At 45.2% G+C, this 21,605-nt stretch overlaps 1 protein-coding gene and 1 pseudogene across 1 annotated transcript; both read left to right on the plus strand.

Moving 5' to 3' along the window:
• Positions 1 to 638: 638 nt before the first annotated feature.
• On the plus strand, positions 639 to 2,205 carry Ly6e (lymphocyte antigen 6 family member E). Its single transcript, XM_051189124.1, has 3 exons — positions 639 to 785; positions 1,194 to 1,313; positions 1,417 to 2,205. Exons 1-3 carry the CDS (start codon positions 734 to 736, stop codon positions 1,635 to 1,637), a joined length of 393 nt encoding a protein of 130 aa, XP_051045081.1. The 5' UTR covers positions 639 to 733; the 3' UTR covers positions 1,638 to 2,205.
• A 2,292-nt stretch (positions 2,206 to 4,497) lies between these two features.
• LOC127225605 (neugrin-like) lies at positions 4,498 to 9,463 on the plus strand (annotated as a pseudogene).
• Positions 9,464 to 21,605: the final 12,142 nt, after the last annotated feature.

The following is a 21,605-nucleotide window of genomic DNA, read 5'->3' on the forward strand; positions in this document are numbered from 1 at the left end:
ATTTGTTTCACAGGACCCAAGGAAGGTTTAGGGTTCATGCTTGCTCATTTAACAGACCACTGCCCTGACCTTAAGTCTACTCCCTAACCTCCCACCCCCACCCCTGACACACACACTTCTATAGCATTCTGAGAGTTCTTGGTCCCCCTTACTTGACCTTGGGTACCCCCCAAGTTTTGGCAGGAGTGTTAGCTGGAAGGTACCAGTAGTTGAATTTTGAAAAAGATTCTGCAGATGCCAAAAGGGATGTCAGATAAAAGCTCTTTTAATAATTGGCCACAATAACAGCAGAAGGGGACAGGTCTAGTGAGGTAGTGATTTGATTAGCAGCCCATGGGACAAAGAAAATTCTGGCTCCCAGAGGTTTCAAAAGGAGGAGGGCTCTCAGATAACATGTGGTGTATATAAGTGTGATTGTAGCATATGGTTGGCTTTGGGTAGTACAGATTGCTCTTCTGATTGGTGCAGAGGCTAGGAAGGCACTAGATAAGGAATTGGGCAATAACTCAAGTTGTCTCAATGGCTAGCCTCAGGCCAATAGGGGGTTTTAATACTGCTTTCCTGCCCTATCTGGGGGCATTTACAAAGGAGACTCACTGGGGAGGTGTGGAGTGGTACTATCTAAGCCAGGATCTTGGGTTGTGGGTGGGTAGCCTATACCTTAACCAACTGCCTCTCTCACAGCAGGCTTCATTGGCTTGTGAGCTCTTAGCAGAAGTCTGCCACTTCCAGCATGAGGGTCTTCTTGCCTGTACTGCTGGCAGCCCTTTTGGGTGTAGAGCAAGGTATGAGCACTGAGACCCCAGATGCAGCCTGGCTGCCTTCCTCCTGACCTTCCTTCTTATTTCCCCTGAGCGGATTCCCAGAGCTGCTCCTGAGCCAATGTGAACTTCGGGCCTTCCTACCTCCCACTCCCTAGCAAAATGACCTAGTTCCCCTGCCTCAGTGCTGGCCCAGCTACACTGTTGTCACCTTGTGTTTAAGGAGACACTTTAGCCCCTGTAGGACCAAAGTCTAATGTCACTTGTCATCTTGTTTGTCTCTGACCCAGGGTTGAGCATGTTGTGGTTGCTCATTGTCAGCAAAGGGTTCAAGTCCTGCCCCACCCCCCACCCTCCCAACTGGAACAGTAGTACCCTTCCCTGAAAGACTTCCCCAGGGAGTGGGCACCCTATAACTTATCCTTTTTGCAGCCCATTCCCTGGTATGCTTCTCCTGTACCAATCAGAAGAGCAATTTGAAATGTCTATGGCCAACTATATGCCCGAACTCAGACAATTACTGTGTCACAGTATCTGCTGCTGCTGGCTTTGGTGAGTAACTAGCCATCTCCCTGCCTGGACCAGGGATTCACAGCACTTTCCCCATCTTCTGGTGCCCATTATGTCTAACCCCTCAATCTCACTCTCCATACAGGGAATGTCAACCTTGGCTACACCCTGAATAAGGGCTGTTCTGAAATCTGCCCTCGAGAGAATGTCAATATCAACTTAGGTGTGGCATCTGTGAATAGCTACTGCTGTCAACATTCCTTCTGCAATATCAGCACAGCTGGCCTCGGGCTTAGAGCTAGTATCCCACTCCTAGGCTTTGGACTCTTGCTCAGCTTGCTTGCTCTGCTGCAACTGGACCCCTGACCATCCCCATATGTTCCCCACATCCCCCCCCCCCAGCTCAGGAAGAAAAGCTAGGGGTCCTAAGAGCCTTCAGCTTCTTCTGTGTGTGTCTAGCCCCCTCCACACTCTCTCAGCATCTGGGCTAAGCACATCTGGTCTGTTGAAGAGGGACTAGCTACTCTTGTGTCCAGAGCCGATCCTGCAACCTCCTTTGGGAACCAGGAAAGGAGTAAAAACCTTCCTTGGAGTTTCAGAGTACCAATGTCAGTACCAGTGTGTCCTATGGACACACTGACAAGGGAGTCTACCCAAATGAATATACACCTGTATGCACAGTGCATCTTTGTGTGAATGAAGCCATTTGGAATCTGAGATGGGCAAACGGGACCTGGAAGATTCTAGAGGGGAAGGCCTCTGTCTCCACCAAAATTCCTTCTCCTGGCATTATCGCTCTAGGAGGCTGCATAGAGGACTGCATCTCCCAATGAAGGCTTCCACCCCTAGATCCAGTTGAGTCCCTACCTGTCCTCTCTGCCCACACTGGTTTCCTGCTGCTATTCTAGTGCCTCAAATAAACTATTCCCACCCATTCCTGCCCTGTTCTGGATGTCCTTACTCCTCTTTCTCCTTGCACAGTCTTCTCTCCCCTCCAGTTTGGAGAGACCTGGGGATCCTGTAAGTCCACAGCTCTGCATAGGAGATCTTGAAAGACCAGCCTGGTGTGGTGATAAATTCCTTTAATGCTAGAGAGGCAGAAGCAGCTATCTGTGAGGCCAGCCTGGCCTATATAGTGAATTCCAGGAATCCAGGCCCATTAGTGGGATGGGTCCAAGAGAAAGGAAGGGAAAGGAGGAGGGAGAAAGAAAAGAGAGAGAACATGAAAGTATGTTGTCCCGGGCTGTGTAAGCACAGCTACCCATGAAGGTGGGCCCTCCAGGCTGGTCACATATTATTCATGTATACCAGGGACTTCAGAGGCCTGCTGTATGCCACCTGTCCTTCACAAACCACACTGTACTCCAAGCCACAAAAGTGTGGCCAGGCAAATGATTTGTATCTACTCTATAACTGGCTGTTTTGTTTTTTCCACCCAATTTGGTTTGGTATGTCCCCCGCCCCCAACACACACACAAACCATTTTTTTTTTTTTCTGGTATTTTAAGACAAGGTCTTACTATGTTAGACCAGCTACCCACAGACTTGCATTAAGTCTGCCTCTGCAAGGTATGTACCATCACACTTGACTCTAAGACATTTTTTTTTTTGTTTCTGGAGCAGGGTTTCACTTAAATTCTAGGTACTGGGTTTACAAGCAGTTGCCACTATACCTGGCTTAATGGGGTTCACTGCTGTGGGTGTTGAGGGACAAGAGACTAATGGAGACAGACCTAGAAGCAACTCTTCATGGGTCTGGGTGCCTAAGGAGGCTATTTCTCAGATTTCCCCAAGTCTCTGGCCTGGTGGGCGATTCTACAACTGAATATGATCCACACAGTTCCTGACTATGGTGACATCAGTGTCCTAGGAATACTACCCAGTGGGGTAGAGCATGGAGATATCAAGGGGCAGGATGGACTTCAGAAGTCCAGGAAGGCAGTAGCTTTGTCAGTGACATGATTCTCAAGACCAGGACTCCATGACCTATATATACCCTGAAGGTGTCATAGGAAGGAGCTAGTCTCATCCCAGATGGGTCTGCCCAGGCTCTTAGTGAAAAAGGACAAGCTCTGGGGAAAGCTTGTCAGGAAGGCAACTATGGGGCCTTTGAGACTCAGGACAAATGAAGGCAAATGGGGGTCACATAAGATTTATTAACAGACAAATCAGGAATTGAGGTAATAGACTCACAGCAGAATGAAGCTGCTGCCTCAGACACACCATCACCATTTCTGCTGCTGCTGCCACCATTATTTCATTTCAAAAGGGCATGAGAACTAAGTCACCAGCCACAAGTGCAACCATGGATTGTGGCCAGTTTGCCTACCCCAAGAGAGGGTCCTTCACCCCATCCTGGCCTTTTATTTGGGTATCCAGGTCACAGACCCTCTAATGAAAACTTCATCCTTTGGGCCAAGCTACTGCTTACAAAAATTCCTATAACATTTCCCCCTTTTTATCTAATTAAGAAGGTTCAAATCCTAATATAAAACTATATACAATAAGAAATATTACCAAATGTTGATCAGAAGAAAGAAAAGGTAATAACCGACACAAAAATGAAACTATAAGCAATAGGAATAATATCAAGAAACACATTCTAGATGTCCAACCATAGGCAATTGGCAAATTACAGAGTACTTCAGTAGTTGTCCTTTCTTGAAGAGTCTAAATTTTATACCTAATATGTCCTTAGCTAAGATTTGGAAGGATTGTAACTGTAATATCTAGTCTTTGACCCCATCAAAAACCTGAGAAGAAAAATAATATTACCTGAGTACACGCAGGAACTGCAAGCAAGTGACTTACAAAAAACTGTAAGAAAGGATAGAAACAACTGGCTGCCTGGACAGTCAACCAAGGTTTTTCTGTGAAGTTGTGACATCCAATTTTGGCTTATAGGCCTAGAATATCTGACAGACCATTTTCAAAAGCAGGAAAATTTGAAGGACTGTCCTACCCTGTCTTGACAAAGCTACAGGACCAGACCCTATCTAGGGCAGTGTCTCTGTCCAGGGAGACAGGAACACAAGGTGGGGGTTTGCATCTCACACCTACACTGGACTGTATTCCTGAGTGTATTTACTACAATTTCTCATAGGTGCAACTGCTGCTCAATGCTCCAGAGCAAGGATTTTAAAAATTAGGGTTTGGGCATGCAATAAGTGTGCCCTAGAAGGGTGTGTTCAAGCCATGTGGACTCAGGCCACAAACTGGGCACCACATGATGAAGGAAGCCAAACAGGTCACGTAAGGTTTGTTCACAGACAAGTCAGGAATCAAAGTACTACACTCAAAGGGCAAAATGAAGGTGCTGCCTCCATGGGACCAGCAGATACACCATCACTGTTTCTGCTAATGCCACCTACCACTGCATTCCAAAAGGGGACGAGAACCAAGACACCAACAGTAAGTGCTCCCATGGCTTACCCAGCCCAAGAGAGGGTCCTTTGCCCCACCCTGGCTTTTTATTCAGGCATTCAGGTCACATACCCTCCAATCTTTGGGCCAAGCTGTTCCTTACAATTGGCTAAAGGAATGATGACAAAATTCCTGCAACACAGGATGACAGAAAATTACTTTGTTACAAGACTATTGAAAGGCAACAGAGAAATGTAGAACTCAGTTTTCTACAGGAAGCTTGGGCTGTCAACAGTATCCACAGTGGTGTTCCTGACAGATCTAGGTAATATTCCCAGGGACAATGGCCTGTGACCCCAGCAGGTCTGAGAATTAGTGACAAAGCAGTGGGGAGGACCCTGAGTTAGACTCCTAGGATGTGGGAGCCAAAATGGCACCAGCAGTGACAGGGTCACCTAACAAGCTCTGGGTTGCTCCTTGTCTTGACTTAGCTCCTTTGTTGTGATGGGGAGGTGCCACAAGTCTCAAGAGTTGAGGTCACTTGTGGTCTGGTCCAACCCTCTGCTCTAGTCTGCAGGGCAGCATCCTTTCTGGGCTGAAACCTGGGGCAGGTGGTGGTCTGGTCTGATTCCTTCCAAGAGAAAGGTGGTCAGAGAGACCTAGATTCTAGGAGTGACATTAGGGAAAATAAAGGCTATGGCAGTTAATTTCCTGATTGCTACCACTGATAGGAGGGAGAATTGAAGGAAAGGCAAGTGCCAGGGGCTAAGTTTCACTTCCTGAGGCAGGAAGAGGAGCTGTCCAGATTTAAGTTTTAATTTGCTGAAGTTTAAGGCAGGAAAGGCCAGGGAGGGGAGCCCAGCCCTTCCTGCTATTACTGCTAATTAGTAATCACTGCTCAGGGTTTCCCCAGTGTGACTCTGCCAGCTGTACCCTGCCCAATAGGAAATTAGCTGCCTCCCCTCAGTCCCAAGGGCTCCAGTGACAGAAGAGTAGAGACTTGAGACTGAAATGTCAATACCCTCTCCACCTGAGCAAACCCAGGCAACACTAGAAACCCTTCCTTATTTGGACATCATCTAATAAACAGAGCATGTGCAGGAGAAGCCCACAGCATAGCAAAGTACAAAAGGTAGGGGTGATGGAAAGGTCTTATAAAGAGCTCTACACTTCTTGGTGGATGTTTTGGGGGCTCTTTAGCCCACTAACCCATTCTCATTCCTGTGAGTATTCCCTATCTAAAGTTTATGTGTCCCTGGTGTGGTCTTTAATTCTGAGACACAAGAGTCTAGAGTGAATTCAGACATGCCCACTAACACAAGCATTTTTAATTTTTTTCTTTTCTCGTTGCTTTTTTTTATTAAAACATTTCTATTTTTAATAAACTTTATTATTTAAAATAGCTTGCAAATAAAGGGCTAGAAAGATAGCTCAACAGTTAAGAACACTAGCTGCTCTTCCAAAGGACCCAGGTTCAATTCCCAGCACCCACATGGTGGCTCACAACTGTCTCTAACTCTAGTTTGTGGGGATGTTACCACCCTCTTCTGCCCTTCAGGGACACTGCATACATGTGATACATAGACATATATGTAAGGAAAAAGGGCCATCCAAAGAAATACATCCTGAGCACAGCCAAAGAAACATACTTTCGTCCTGCAACCAAAACCAAAGATATACACCCTGACTCTGAATCCAGTGCCAAAGAAACACACTTTGTCCCTGGAATCAGAGCCAAAGAAAGAAATACACCCTTGGCCCTAAAATTAGAATCAAAAGGCTAAAAAGGACCAGTAAAAGAAACACACTTTGGCCCTGAAACAAGAGCCAAATCTGACTAAACAGAAAACCAATATGTCCCTGAGCACAAGATTTCGCCAATCTGAACTCAGGGACTGAAAATTGACCAATCCCCACCCTGGAAAAACTCCACACCTAAGAAGCCCTATGTAATCTGTGTATCTGTTCAACTTGTGTCTGTCCAGCTGCCTAGCTAGCCTCTGCTAGCATTCTCCTGGTTTCTTCCCTCCCAATAAATCTCTTAAATGAGGTTTGGGTGAGACCTTCCTTCACTGGAATGGAACATAGGAGAGAAGCTACTGGAGCAGGGCTGAAACCTTCCCCTAGCGATGTAGAGTTGTTACACTCTGGAAACCTGAGCCAGCCTGTAACAACTTCACTGGAGAAGCCCTCTCCTGCAGGAGCAGAGCTAATACACTGGGGAAGCCTTTCCCTGGAGCAGGGCTGTAAGCTGCTACACTTACTGTGACCTGTAGTTTTCCTTGGCTCCTGATTACCTGAATATTTTTCCATCTGAGCTGTAACTCAGTATTCTATAGCTCCCGAGTACCAGAATCCATGCCCACCCCATCCCATCAGAGCTGCCACATGCTTACAATATAGACAGACAAACACACAGACATAAAATTAAAATAAGTCTTTTTTAAAAAAGCAAATACAAAACAAAACAAAAACCAATCCATTCATCAAACATCAACCAGACCCAAAGTCTATACTTATATACAGTTAGAATTGGCATTTGAACTGGAAGCTGTGAAGCCTCACATGAAAACATCAGTTTCAAACATATTGTATGCACTATCTTAGTTAGGGCTATTGTTACAAGAACCACAAAGATATATGTGTACACACATGTATACACACACACATACACACACATCAATTTATTAAGAGATGCTATTGGGAAAACAGATTCATGGATATAGGACAGGGTATAACCAATTGCAAAGTCCTTCCATTTTGCCCAAAGGAGCTGGGAAACAGTCACATGCTTCGTCATGTCACCTGACCCAGTCTTCACAACCTAAGAGAGCATAACCTCTGTCTCTCTCCTTTTAAAGAGACCACATCTGAAAACAAGAAGCCATGCCTTAAGGCCGGAACCTCAAAGCTATTGGCAGAATGAATTCCCACAACATTTTACTATTGCTATAATGAAACACCATGACCAAAAGTAAGATGGAGAGGAAAAAGTTTATTTGGCTTACATTTCCACATCATAGTCTATTATTGAAGGAACTCAGGGTAAGAACCCAAACAAGGCTAGAACCTGGAGACAGGAGCTGGTGTAGAAGTCATGGAGGGGTGCTGCTTGCTAGCTTGCTCCTAATGGCTTGCTCAGACCCACAGTTGGCTGGATACTCCCCCATCAGTCACTAACTAAGAAAATGCTTGGCTTTCAGGTCTTGGGTCGCCAAGGCGCTTCCCTGTTTGGCGTCTCCTGTTTGGCGGTGGTGTCCGTGTCGCAGTTGCTCACTGTGGGTTCGCGACCCAGGGTGTGGGGGGCCCAGGCCTCGTGGGCCGCTAGCCCGACCCCGATTCCGACTGGGAGCCGGAGGAGCGGGCGCTCCAGGAGGTGGAGATGTACCAGCTCCTCAGCGGGCCCTCAGCCTGAAGCTAGGCCTCCCGCCCCCAGCTCCGGGCGTCCTGCCTGCCGGTTCGCAGACGCGCTAGTTTCTTCTCACCCGTTGTCGAGGGCGCAGGGCCAAGTGGTCAGCTCCCTTGGGACCCCAGGCCTCTCCACTAGTGAAGTGTTTCATCGTCCGTTTAAAGAGTTGGGCATGCTTAGGTATTGGATTGCTGGGGCGGTATACAGAGAGTGCTTTAACCTGGCAGACACGGCCGGGCTGCCTTTGTGGGCTAACAAGAGGTCTGGGCTCTCTGTGATTTAGTCCTAGACTCTTTAAACATCCATCTTGCTTCCACACATGGCTTCTGCCATTGATTCTTTCCCCCAGTACTCTGAAACGGCAGAAAAAAGCAATGCGATTCCAGAAACTTCGAAGGCAAATGGAGGCTCCAGGTGCTCCACCCAGAACACTGACATGGGAAGCAATAGAGCAGATCCGGTATTTACATAAGGAATTTGCAAAGGCCATGGTTAGTTTCCAGGTTGGCAGAAGGCTTTGATGTCAGCACCGATATTATCAGAAGGGTTTTAAAAAATAAGTTTATACCCACTTTGGAGCAGAAACTGAAGCAGGATCAGAAGGTCTTGAAAAAGGCTGGGTTTACCAAGTGGTGTCTGGAGATACTGTGAAGCCACTCAGGGAAGGCCTTTCTATATCTGACCCGCTGCTGCTGCCAGGAGATGAAGTCTCGTCAAATCAGAGCACAGCCTTAAAAGTGCTAGGGTCAGACACTCACAGCACAGCTGCACAGAGAAGACAGGATGAAAGGACTAAAAGAATCCAAGGCTCAGAAGAAAGCTTCGTGCCTACCACTGCAGCCGTGGGTCATCAGAGAGAGATTCAGAAACACACGGCCAGTGATTCTAAAACCACTGGAAGAGCTGACAGGGATAGATTGCCAAGTGTTGAGAAACTGGAAGAGTTGAAGGCTAGGGAGCCAGGTGACTTCAGCAGCAAAGTAGTACAGCGGGCAGTGAGTTCTTTGACAGCAATGGGAACTTCCTCTACAGAATTTGAGTTTGGGCCTGGTTTCTGTCGATGCTGTAACCCAGCTGGGCAAGTAGATTTGAAGTTGCCAACATTTCTGCATCTGATCGGCTGCTTTGGAAGAAATGAGGCTAGGATGTGGGTAGAGGAGCTACTTGGTTAGAGTCAGATTCTGGAGTAAGCCCCTGTGGATCTAAACCTCATTCATCCTTGTTGCTTGGTCTCTGTTGAGAACAAGTATCACACGTGATATGTCATGAATTTCTGTGTTAACTGTGTTTGGAGGAAAAGGAAATTTTTCCTCCTGACCTCATTTCCTTTTTGATCACTGAACACTAACTCTTCTTGAATTGTTTAATCAATTGGTTTCCTTATGTGCAAAATAAAATAAAATGTAGTAAAAGAAAGAAAGGAAGGAAGGAAGAAAGGAAGGAAGTAAGAAAGAAAAGGAAATGCTTTAAGAGGCTGGAGAGATGGCTCAGCGGTTAAGTGCACTTCAGTTCCCAGCACCCACATGGCAGCTCACAATTGTCTGTAACTCCAGTTCAAGGGGACCTGACACTCATGACAAAGCACCAATGCACATGTTTTTAAAACACTAAGTTAAAAATAAAATACCTTACAAGCTTGCCTACCGCCCGATCTTATGGAGGCATTTTCTTTTCTTTTTAAGATTTATTTATTTTTATGCACATTGGTATTTTGCTTGTATGTAATGTCTGTGTGAGGGTGTCAGGTCCCCTGGAACTGGAATTACAGACATTTGTGAGCTGCCATATGGTTTCTGGGAATTGAATCCTGGTCCTCTGTAAGAACAGCCAACGTTCTCAATCCCTAAGCCCCTGGAGGGATTTTCTTAATTGAGGTTCCCTCTTCTCAAACTTGGCCTGTGCACTTTTACATAAAACTATCCAGCACATGTCCTTATACCCACTTTTCTTTATCTTTCCCTCTCCCTTCCCCCTCTTATTTTGGAGACCTGCCAAAATTCAAGCTTGCCTTCCCTGACACTGTGGGCTTTTGCACTGTTTCTCTGCCCTCCATGTCTTCCTTTAAAGGTGTTAATGGCACTTAAGTTTGCAACTAGTGGCTCAACAAGCCAAGTTCGACCACCCACCCTCAAAAAGCCAATTAAAAGAGCCACACTGGGAAGAGGGACAAAGAAATCCAGTGGCCTGACCTCACTAAATCCATCTTTGGGATCTTAACTTGGGGGTAAGTTTTAAACAGGAGATGAGATATGCACAAGTAAGCTGTCCAGCCAAGATGTCAGGGCCTGCACCATGACCTCAGCTCCAAGTCTGATAGGTCATAAATCTTTCTCCAGGGGACAAATTGTTCCTCCTGTTGCTTCCAGGACTTTGTCTTCCCAGCAGGAAGTTTCTGAGGAAATTCCAACTTCTTGGGATCCTTTGTTTCAGTATTTTTCTAGACCAAGAGAGGAGCATAAAAGTTCTTGTGGAATAAATTCATTTCTCCCAGGCAGGCAGGTTCCAAAGGACTGACCCACCAGTCTGGTCAAGTCTTCCTCTCAAACCTTAATTAAATTAAATTGTTAAGAGTCCCCTGCTTTCCTTCTGACTCCAGTCCCCTCCTACTCACACCTGCCCCAGCAATGAACTCTTAAGTTCCCAGCTTTCTGCACCCAGCCTGGTGACCAAAAGCAGCCTGGGCCACTGTGCCTGTTTCCAGAAGCTCTGGGACCCTCTCCCCCACCCACACACACTCCACACATACACACAAGTTTTCATGCCAACTGGAAACTCTGCCAACCCAGTGCGCTCCCAGGCAGCTCCTAGGCCTTGGGTACCTGGAGGATGGGGCAGTCTCTCATTTGGAAGGGCAGCCTGAGCACACCGGACCCCGGTCTGTGTTCTGTACTCTGAGGACCACGGCTGCAGCACAGACATCCGGAGAAATTTGAAAGATGAAAGACTTGTTGGACCAAGAGCCTCAGTTATCTGCCCAGCTGGTGAGCAGGTTCTGTGAGTGAGGGCTGGAGGTAATCTACCCTAGGGCAAGGGGACTCAGGTGTGGCATGTGGCTGTTGTCTGATACGCATCTAGTGACTTTAAGCTGATGGTTATGAGACCTGGACGTGCTACCCGTGCCCTCTTCCCTTATCAGCGGAGGCCGCCCTTATCCCTTTAATTCATCAGCAGGCACAGCTGGGGAAGGAAGTAGACCAACCCAGTCCCAGGAGGATGGCTCAAACAATGCCGCCAGACCCGGGCTCCACGCTCGGCCGCACGCGCCCTCTAGTGGTGAAAGCTTTCACAACAGTCAGAGTGCATTTCGCGTCAGTGGAATCACGCCTCTCCACAGTTGTCTGTGGAAGTCTCCCCATTAACTCTCATTAACGTGACTGAACTTCCCTGCGAGTAAGAGGAGGATGCTCCCATCCTCCAGGAGCCCTTGGGGGTAATAGTAGCACTGAGTGCTACAAGAAAGACCTAGTCTGACCTGTGCATTTGGGGACCCTAGGATGTTGTCCTGGGGCACCCACTCCCATCTTCAAGCTCAGATCCTAGGTCCTACATAGGACTGACCATGAACAGGGCACCATAGGCTTCAGACAAACCGCAAGAGCCACGTAGCAAGAAGAGAAATTGAACTGAGGTGGGGAAGCTCAGAAGCTAGCTAACTTTCGGTTTCCTTGACTTTTGAAAGGAGGAGGGGCCCAGAATTTGAGTTTCTATTTCCTGAAGTTTGGAGGAGGGAAGGGGTCTGAGAGAACCTTAAGAGGGAGTGGGGGAAGGAGATGGAGGAGAAGCGGGTGGGGGAGATCCACTTAGTATAACAGTGCTGCTTAGGACTCTCTGACCTCTGCCCAAGCCTAGGGTGAAGAAGAGTCGCCCGTGGGACTTCCATGACATTCCCAACCCCACCGGGGGAGAGCTGGGAATGGCACACACAGCTGGCCAGAGGCTGGTACCCATCCCCACTTCACAATCAGGTGTTAAGTTCTGGGCAGTATGGTGAGGCTCCTAGCCCCCACTGGAATCTTCTGTCCTACTTAGAGAGATACAGGCTAGGGTTTGGAGTCCCTGTATCCTCTATACATCAACTCTATCCACATAGCAGCATCCCCCTCCATCAGCACCCATGTCCATTAGGACCTGGTCAGTAATCTTCAGAGACTTGGGGTGAGAGACAAGTACTCAGATGAATGGGAGGGGCAGTCATACAGAGGTGCCAAGGAAGGCCAAGGAAATTCCTTTTTTTAGCACTCTGTTCCCTGGACCAGAAAGATTGGGAAACAGGGCTTTGGTAGAATAAAGCTGTCAGAAATTTCACCTTCTTACAACCCTCCTCCAGGGCCACTCCACTTCCTTCTCAGAACTGAAGGGATGGGAGAGATACTACAAAGTCTTTCTCAGCTCTTAGTGAACTAACTAAACGTCAGAGGCTAGGGTCCTGGAAAACTCGGGGGCCACCAAAGCCAGTGGCTTTCAGGTTCTTGTCTCTGGAATTAAAGAAATTCATAGACCATAGAGTTTTAGTGACAAGATTATTGTAAATTCATAAGTCAGGGCTTAAGAGACAGAAAGCAGACCTCCAATAAGTAGGAGGTGTCTCTAGGAATGGGCTACTATGGGACTGCTAATCTGAGGGCTCTTTGAAGAACTGATGATAGAAACTGGGATGAAACTCAGAGAGAAGAATAAACTGGTTGGTCCAGTTGGCCCAACAAGAGGTGTCCAAGTATCTCCTCTCAGTTTTGGTTTCGTGTTCTCACCCTCAGGCATGGACAAGGGAACAGATATTGGGTCTCTGTTCTGATGTCTCTGGCATTCTAGCAGCTGCTACTTTGGGATCCCTCACCAACTTCCACCTTCATTGGGAAGAATGGGAAAGACAGATCTCCATACATCTGGTCCTGTGTCAGAGGTGCTCCTCCCCATTGTTGCTGTAGGTTTTGTTGTCCCTCAAGGTCCCACCACCCTTCTCAGGACCAAATAAGCACACAAAAACATATTAATTATTAAACTGCTGGCCAAAGGCTAGGGCTTCTTATTGGCTAGCACTGTCTTAATTATTAACTATAAATCTGTAGGGCCCTGCATGAATCCCTGAGGCACCTTGAGCAAGAATGAAGTTGTTGGCTTGAACTTCTTGCCCCAGAGCTATAATTGATACTCTTCCTGTTTTCTTGCCCCCTGGAGTTGTCATTGGTACTCTTTCTGTTTTGCTAACACACACATAGTGGGGAGGAGCTAAGTCTGATAAGCCTTTTATTTTCCACTGTGCTGCAAATCAGAATATAAGCCCACTCCTTCCCCTCAATAAATGGCATTCAGCATTCGGCATTCCGACATTGCCATTGAATGAATGACCCACTGTCTTGTCTCTTATTTCAATTTCTAGGCCTTTGCCCAATTCATGGAACAGATCGTAGCTCTGATGCTACATAAATCTATGTGTTTCTACATGGTCTTGGCTTACTAGAGAACTCCTGGTGCGTCCTATCCTCCTGGTCCCTCATGGTGACTCTCCGGTGGGCTCTTCCTGCTTACCTTTCCCAGAATTCTCCTCATCTCCTAGTATGGTAGCCCCACCTATCTTCCCTGCCTGGCCACTAGCCAAACAGTGTTTTATTTGTAAACCAATAAGAGAAACATAGACACAGAAGGACATCCCCCATCACCCTGTGCTGTCCTCTCTCTTCCCTAGCCCAATCTGGTTGTACCTCTCCCAGGCCAAGGCTCCCAGACCTTGGGTCTTCATTGCCTTCTGGAAAGCAGCCTCTTCTTTGATGGGTTGTGAATCTGAGTTTGGAATCCAGAGCCCACCGCCCCACCCCACCCCACCCCCATGCACAGCTCTACCTTTTAGAGAAATACCACACATCAGGGAAGGTCCCATGAATAGGAGCAGTTGGCCAACACCAAACAAATTCCAAGGCATTTTCATGGAGTTTTTGTCTCATTCTTTTTTGTTGGGGCATATTTTTCTTACTGTCTCTTTTTGCCATTTTTTATTGAGCTATACATTTTCTCCCATTCCTGTTCCCTCCTCCCCTCTCCCCTTTCACCTTCCCTCTGCCCCACACACTCCCAATTTACTCAGGAGATCTTGTCTTTTTCTGCTTCCTAGTCAGATTCATGTATGTATCTCTTAGGGTCCTCTTTGTTACCTAGGTTTTCTGGAGTTGTGGCCTGTAAGCTGATTGTCCTTTGCTTTATGTCTGGTATCCACTTATGAGTGAGTACATATTATATTTGCCTTTCTGGGCCTGGGTTACCTCACTCAGAATGATTTTTTCTAGTTCCATCCATTTGCCTGCAAATTTCAAGGTGTCATTGTTTTTTACTCCATTGTGTAGATGTACCACATTTTCCTTATCCATTCTTCTGTTGAGCAGCATCTAAATTAATTCCAGGTTCTGGCTATTATGAATAATGTTGCTATGAACACAGTTGAGCAAGTGTCCTTGTGGTATAAGTGTGCATCCTTTGGGTGTATGCCTAAGAGTGGTATTGCTGGGTCTTGAGGCAGATTGATTCCCAATGTTCTGAGAAACTGCCACACTAATTTCCAAAGCACCTGTACAAATTTGCACTTCCACCAGCAGTGGAGGAATCTACCCCTTTCTCCACATCCTCTCCAGCATAAGCTGTCATTGGTATTTTTGATCTTGGCCATTCTGACAGGTATAAGATGATATCTTACTATCGTTTTGATTTGCATTTCCCTGATGGCTAAGGATGTTGTGTATTTTCCTGAAGTGTCTCTCGGCCATTTGAGATTCCTCTGTTGACAGGTCTCTTTTTAGATCTGTACCACATTTTTTATTGGATTATTTGGTCTTTTGATGTCTAGCTTGACTTCTTTGTATATTTTATAGATCAGTCCTCTATCAAATGTGTGGTTGGTGAAGATCTTTTTCCATTTTGTAGGGAGCCATTTTGTCTTGCTGACCATATTCTTTGCCTTACAGATGCTTCTCAGTTTCTGGAGGTCCAATTTATTAATTATCTGTATCTGTACTACATTCAAGGCTACCTCCCACTTTCTCTTCTATGAGGTTCAATATAAGTGGATTTAATGGGTCTTTGATTCATTTGGACTTGAGTTCTGTGCATGGTGATAGATATGGATCTATTTGCATTCTTCTACATGTCAACATCCAGTTATGCTAGCATTTGTTAAAGATGCTTTCTTTTTTCCATTTTATAATTTTTAGCTACTTTGTCAAAAATCAGGTGCTCATAGGTATGTAGGTTAATATCAGGGTCTTCAATTTGATTCCATTGGTCTACCTGTCTGTTTTTGTGCCAATAACAAGCTGTTTCCATTACTGCAGCTATATACTCGAGTTTGGAGTCAGAGGTAGTGATGCCTCCAGAAGTTCCTTTTGTGCAGAATTGTTTTGGCTAATCTGGGGGGGGGTGTTGTTTTTTTCATATGAAGTTTCCAATTAATAGAAGCCTATATGTGTTTATTTGGGGCTAAAAGGCTGTGGGACCAGGTGAGAAAGAGACACCGGCAACAATGGAGTGCTGAAGAACTCTCCCACTATCAGTGTATGGGGCTTATTAGTAATGTTTCTTTTACAAATGAGGGTGCCCTTGCATTAGGGGCATAGATGCTCAGAATTGAGAAATAAGAGAACTTCATCTTGATGGATTTTTCCTTTGACAAATATGAAATTGTCGAGCGCTGTCGCCTCGCCTGCAAGAACGACGCTCAACAACAGGATTCTTCTGTAGCGTAGCTTTATTGTGTGGCTCTTACCGCAAGATGAGGAAGGACCCCGAGGAGGAAAAAGGGCTCTGCTTATATATGCTCAGAGGAGTCATGTCCATTACTGATTGGTGCAGCCCACGATACTCGTGACAAACACCCCATGCGCATTGCTATCCTTCGGGTGGAAAACAACCACGCCTTGCTGGCTCATGGACAGGAAACCGGCGCCATCTTCGGGAGTGGCACCAGTGGCTCTCTACATTAAATTACCTTCTCTGTCTCTTTTGATTAATTTTAGTTTGAAGTTAGTTTGTTAGACCCAGGGCTTGTCAAAGTAAGGGAGCCTGTGCCTAGTGGCAGGGTAGGTTGAGGGTTTCTGGAATATTCCCAGACCCTCTTTGGTCTGGACACTCCTATATCATTGGTCCCTGCCCTTGCTCAGCCTATATTCTTCTAGCCCACCCTTGTACGGGCTTTTCAGGGACAGGCTCTGTCTTAGTTAGGATTTATGTTACTGTGAAGAGACACCATAAGCACGGCAACTCTTATAAAGGAAAAACATTTAATTGGGCTGGCTTACGGTTCAGAGGTTTAGTCAGTTATCATCATGGTGCAACATGGTGGCATGTAGGCAGACATGGTACTGGAGAGGGATCTGAGATTCTTACATCTTGACCCATAGGCAACAGGAAGTGATCTATGTCACTGGACATTGGCTTGAGCATACATGAGACCTCAAAGTCCACCTCCACAGTGACATACTTCTTCCAACAAGGCCACACCTTCTTAAGAAAGCCACACCTCCTAACAGTGCCACTCCCTTTGGCAGTCATTTTCTTTTAACCACCACACTCCACTACCTGGCCCCCAAAGGCTTGTAGTCATACCATAATGCAGAAATGCACTCAGTCCAACTTAAAAAGTTCTCATTATAGTTGGAATTTTCTTTGGGTCACCAACCAGCTCCCAAATAAAGACACAGAGGCTTATTATTTGTGAATATTCAGCCTTAGCTTAGGCTTGCCCCACTAACTCTTTTAACTTAATTTAACCCATTTCTATACATCTATGTTTTGCCTCGGGGCTTTTTACCTTTCTTTTATTCTCTATGTTATACCTTCCTGCTTCCTTTGTGTTTGGTTGTCTCCTGGCATCTCCTTTTCTTTATCCTTGAGCCTAAGTTCCTCTTCCTCCTCCTCCTCACTCTCCCTGTCTGGAAGTCCATCCTATACCTCCTCATGCAATCTCTTAACTGTAATCCTCTATAAAATCAAAAATAAAAATTAAAAAAATGATCCCCATTTAGTTTGATGTTGGCTGTCAGTTTGCTATATATTGCCTTTATTATGTTTAGGTATGTTTCTGTTAGCTCTGATTCCTCCAAGACCTTTATCATGAAGGGGTGTTGAATTTTGTCAAAAGCTTTTTCAGCATCAATGTAATTCCTCTAAAATCAGGAACAAGATAAGGCTGTCCACTCTCTTCATATCTCTTCTATGTCGTACTTGAAGTTCTAGCTAGAGCAATAAGACAACAAAAGGAGATCAAGGGGATACAAGTTGGGAAGGAAGAAATAAAACTCTCACTATTTGCAGATGATATGATAGTTTACATAAATGACCCAAAAAACTCTACCAGGTAACTTCTATAGCTGATAAACATCTTCAGCAAAGTGGCAGAATACAAGATTAACTAAAAAAAAAATTCAGTAGCCCTACTATATATAGACAATAAGGGACTGAGAAAGAAATCAGAGAAAGATCACCCTTTACAATAGCTACAAACAACATAAAATATCTTGGGGTAACTCTAAACAAACAGGTGAAAGACCTGTATGACAAGTCATTAAAGAATGAAATTAAAGAAGATACCAGAAAAGCATGGAAAGATCTCCCATGCTCTTGGATAGGTAGGATTAACATAGTAAAAATGGCAATCTTACCAAAAGCAATCTACAGATTCAGTGTAATCCCCATCAAAATCCCAGCACAATTCTTCACAGACTTTGAAAGGACAATACTCAACTTTATATAGAAAAGCAAAAACCCAGAATAGCCAAAGCAACCCTGTACAATAAAGGAATTTCTGGAGACATCACCATCCCTGACTCTAAGCTCTACCATAGAGCTATAGTAATGAAAGTAGCTTGGTATTGACACAAAAACAGACAGGTAGACCAAGGGAATTGAATTGAAGACCCTGATATAACCCACACACCTCCCAACACCTGATTTTTGGCAAAGAAGCTAAAACTATACAATGGAACAAAGAAAGCATCTTCAACAAGTGGGGTGCTGTCATAACTGGATGCGGACATATAGAAGATTGCAGACAGATCTTTATCTATCGCCATGCAAAAAACTTAAGTCCAAATGGATCAAAGACTTCAACATAAATCCAGCTACACTGAACCTCTTAGAAGAGGAAGTGGGAGGTACCCTAGAACAAATTGGCACAAGAAACCACTTCCTGAACATAACACCAGTGGCACAGACACTGAGATCGACAATTAATAAATGGGACCTCCTGAAATACCAACAGTTTATGCTAGAGAGAATGTGGAGAAAGTGGAATGCTCCTCTGTTACGAGTATGGTTTCCCTGCCGGCCTGAACCCACCGCGGCACCAGCCCCCAATTAACACACAGAGACACTGTATTTGATATTGGCCAGGTATTTGTTTATCAGCTAGCTCTGTCTTAAGTATTAACCCATTTCTATTAATCTAAGTATTTCCACGTGGTCTCATCTTACCAGAGAGTGGGGCTGGCGTCCTGCTCTCTCCAGTCTCTCCATCTTGACTCCTCCCTACTACTTCCTCGAATCCTCCTTGTCTCCTAGTCCCACCTATCTTGCTTTCCTATTGGCCAACAGTGCTGTATTCATTAACCAGTATGAGAAACATATTTACAGAATGACATCTCCCATCACTCCTCCATTGCTGGTGGAAGTGCAAACTTGTACAGCCACTTTGGAAATCAGTATGGCAGTTCCTCCGGACAAATGGGAACCAGTCTACCTCAAGATCCAGCAATTCTACTCTTAGGCATATACCCAAAGGATACACATTCATACAAGCCATCTGTTCAACTATGTTCAAAGCAACATTACTTGTAATAGCCAGAACCTGGAAGCAACCTAGATGCCCCTCAACTGAAGAATGGATACAGAAAATGTGAAGTACTACACAGCGGAAAATAACAATGGAATCTTGAAATTTGCAGGCAAATGGAGAGAACTAGAAGAAACCATCCTAAGTGAAGTAACCCAGTCACAGAAAGACAAACATGGTATGTACTCACTCATATATGGATATAGACATAGAGCAAAGGTTTATCAGAATACAATCCACACTGCCAGAGAAGCTAGGAAACAAGGAGGACTGTAAGAGAGACATACATGGTCCCCCAGAGAAGGGGAAAGGGACAAGAGCCCCTGAACAAATTGGGAGGAGTACATAAGGGATCAGGAAGATTGAATAGGAAGATGAATAGAGGAGAATAAGAAACAAGACACATTAATAGAGGGAGCCACTATAGGTTTAAAGAGAAATCTGGCAGTAGGGAATCGTACAGTGATCCACAATGATGACCCCAACTAGGAATAGTGGAGAGGCTACCTTTTAATGCCCTTCCACAATAAGGAGAATGATGCCATCCCAGAGCTTTCATCTAGTAGTTGATGGAAGCAGAAGCAGAGATCCACAGCTAAGCACTGAGCCAAACTCCTGGAATCCAGTTTCAGAGAGGAAGGAGTAAGGAAAAAGGGGTCAAGACCATGCTGGGAAAACTTACAGAAACAGCTGACCTGAGCAAGTAGGAACTCTTGGACTCCAGTCTAACAGCTAGGGAACCAATGTAAGACCTGAATGTGGGTGTCAGCTAGGAGGACTGGGCAGTCTATGGGGCCTCTGGCAGTGGAACCAGGATGTATCCCTAGTGCACGAATAGATATTGGGAACCCATTCCCCATGGAAGGATACTCCCTTAGCCTAGAGACACAAGGGAGGGCCCAGACCCTACCCCAAATGACTTGTCAGATTTTGATGATCCCTCATAGAAGGCCTCACCCTCTCTGGGGAGTAAATGGGGAATGGGATGAGGGGGTCGCTGGGGGGCATAGGAGGATGGGAGAGAGTGAACTGGAATTGATATGTAAAATAAGTTAGTTTCTAATTTAAATATAAAAAATAGATCCCATACATATAATGGCACTGGATATACATTACCTTGATTGTAGGTCTGCTTCGGGCTCACTGTTCTTGTTAAGTGAAGTGTGTCACTTAACAACTGTCCTCACTGAGGATGGTTCAGTGCTACACTAGGATCCTGAACACTCAGTGTAATTGCTGGCCTGCAAATAAAGACTTTCTATTGGCTTAAACCCATGTCCTGGCAGTCTTCTGTGGTGAATACCCTACAACATACTGTTGTCTGGCCTTGCTTGGAGATACAGTGTATTTGTCAAGGTTCTCAAGAGAAACAGAACTGATAGAAAGAACATGTATATGGACTTTATTAGAGTAGCCTACAGGCTGTGGTTTGGCTAGTTCAACAATGGCCATTTCCCAATGGAAAAGCCAAGAATCTGGTATTTTTTTTTTCAGTCCATGCCTCAGCTGGCCTGTGTACTTTGGAATCCTGAAGAAGTAGGCACTGATACCATCAAATTACTGCCTCAACAATCAGATAGATGAATTTTCCAGACAGAACCCTTAAACACCAAAACTCAACAACAAAAAAGCAAGCTTGTAAAGAGGTAACAATAAATATAAAAATGACAGAAAAACAGAGGGGATTTTTATTGTGTAGGCTCTAGGCTTCTCTCCCTCTCTCCCTTTCTCTCTCTCTCTCTCTCCTCTCTTTTTCTCTCTCTGTCTGTCTTTAAGAAAGGGTCTTATGTAGTCCAAGCTGACCCTTCACTCCTACTTCCCACTTTCTCTACCTCCTCAGCACTGGCACTAGACACAGGAAAGGGATGAGCTGCAGCACCACAAGAATAGAAGATCTGTATGTACTCCTTAACCTTAAACCTCCTGCCTCAGATGGTCCTAGGACTAACACCTATAAGATTACATACAGGTATGAGTCACCACACCCAATTAATGTAATCATATTGTAATAAAATTTCTTATCAGTAAGGAAAATAGCAGTTATTTCCATGAGCAAAACAAGAATGGATATCAACAGACAGACCTAAAAGGAACTTGAGTTTGAGAATACACAAATGTTCTAGTTTAAGATGTTATATCTACTAAGAAAATTAAAGATAAGTGTGTTTTATGTATGTGAGTGCACATGTGTAAGACTCTGTGGAAGTTGGAGGACAACTTCTGGTATGTCACTTCTCAGAGGCAGTCCCCACTTTTAAGACAAAATCACTTACTAGCTGGAACTCGTCCAGGTGTGAATTGAAGCTGTCAAAAAGCAAGTGTTCCTTCTTCCATGTCCTTTATACAGGCTTCCATCAGATGGTGTAGCCCAGATTTAGGGTGGGTTTTAGTTGATTACAGATGTAGCCTTGTTAACAACCAGTATTACCCATCACAGTCCTGAACCTAGACTGAACCTGGAATTGAGGAACACCAGCACTAGTCCATCATCATCATTATGACAAAGATCTGAACCCATCCCCAAATGAGAACAGCAAGCTATGCTGCCAAGGCTGCCCCTGGACTAGAAGTCATCATATGGGAACCAACTTGTCCCTTTGAGTCATGACAGCAACTTCCTACGAGTGAGGCAAGATAAAAGGATAGAGACAATTATGGGGACTTGGGAAGGGAAAGGAGCCCCTCACCCAGAGTCTGGTTGAAGCCTCTCACCAACTGAGAAGCAAGAGCTCTATGGTTAAAAGCATTGTCT

Source organism: Phodopus roborovskii, unplaced genomic scaffold (assembly GCF_943737965.1).
Source record: "Phodopus roborovskii unplaced genomic scaffold, PHOROB, whole genome shotgun sequence".
Lineage (NCBI taxonomy): Eukaryota > Metazoa > Chordata > Mammalia > Rodentia > Cricetidae > Phodopus > Phodopus roborovskii.

Excerpts from the sequence above, each read along its gene's own strand:
- Ly6e (XM_051189124.1), top strand. The coding sequence starts at position 734 with ATGAGGGTCTTCTTGCCTGTACTGCTGGCAGCCCTTTTGGGTGTAGAG. Across the intron at positions 786-1,193 it reads CCTTTTGGGTGTAGAGCAAG|CCCATTCCCTGGTATGCTTC; the intron begins GTATGAGCACTG and ends TCCTTTTTGCAG. Across the intron at positions 1,314-1,416 it reads ATCTGCTGCTGCTGGCTTTG|GGAATGTCAACCTTGGCTAC; the intron begins GTGAGTAACTAG and ends CTCTCCATACAG.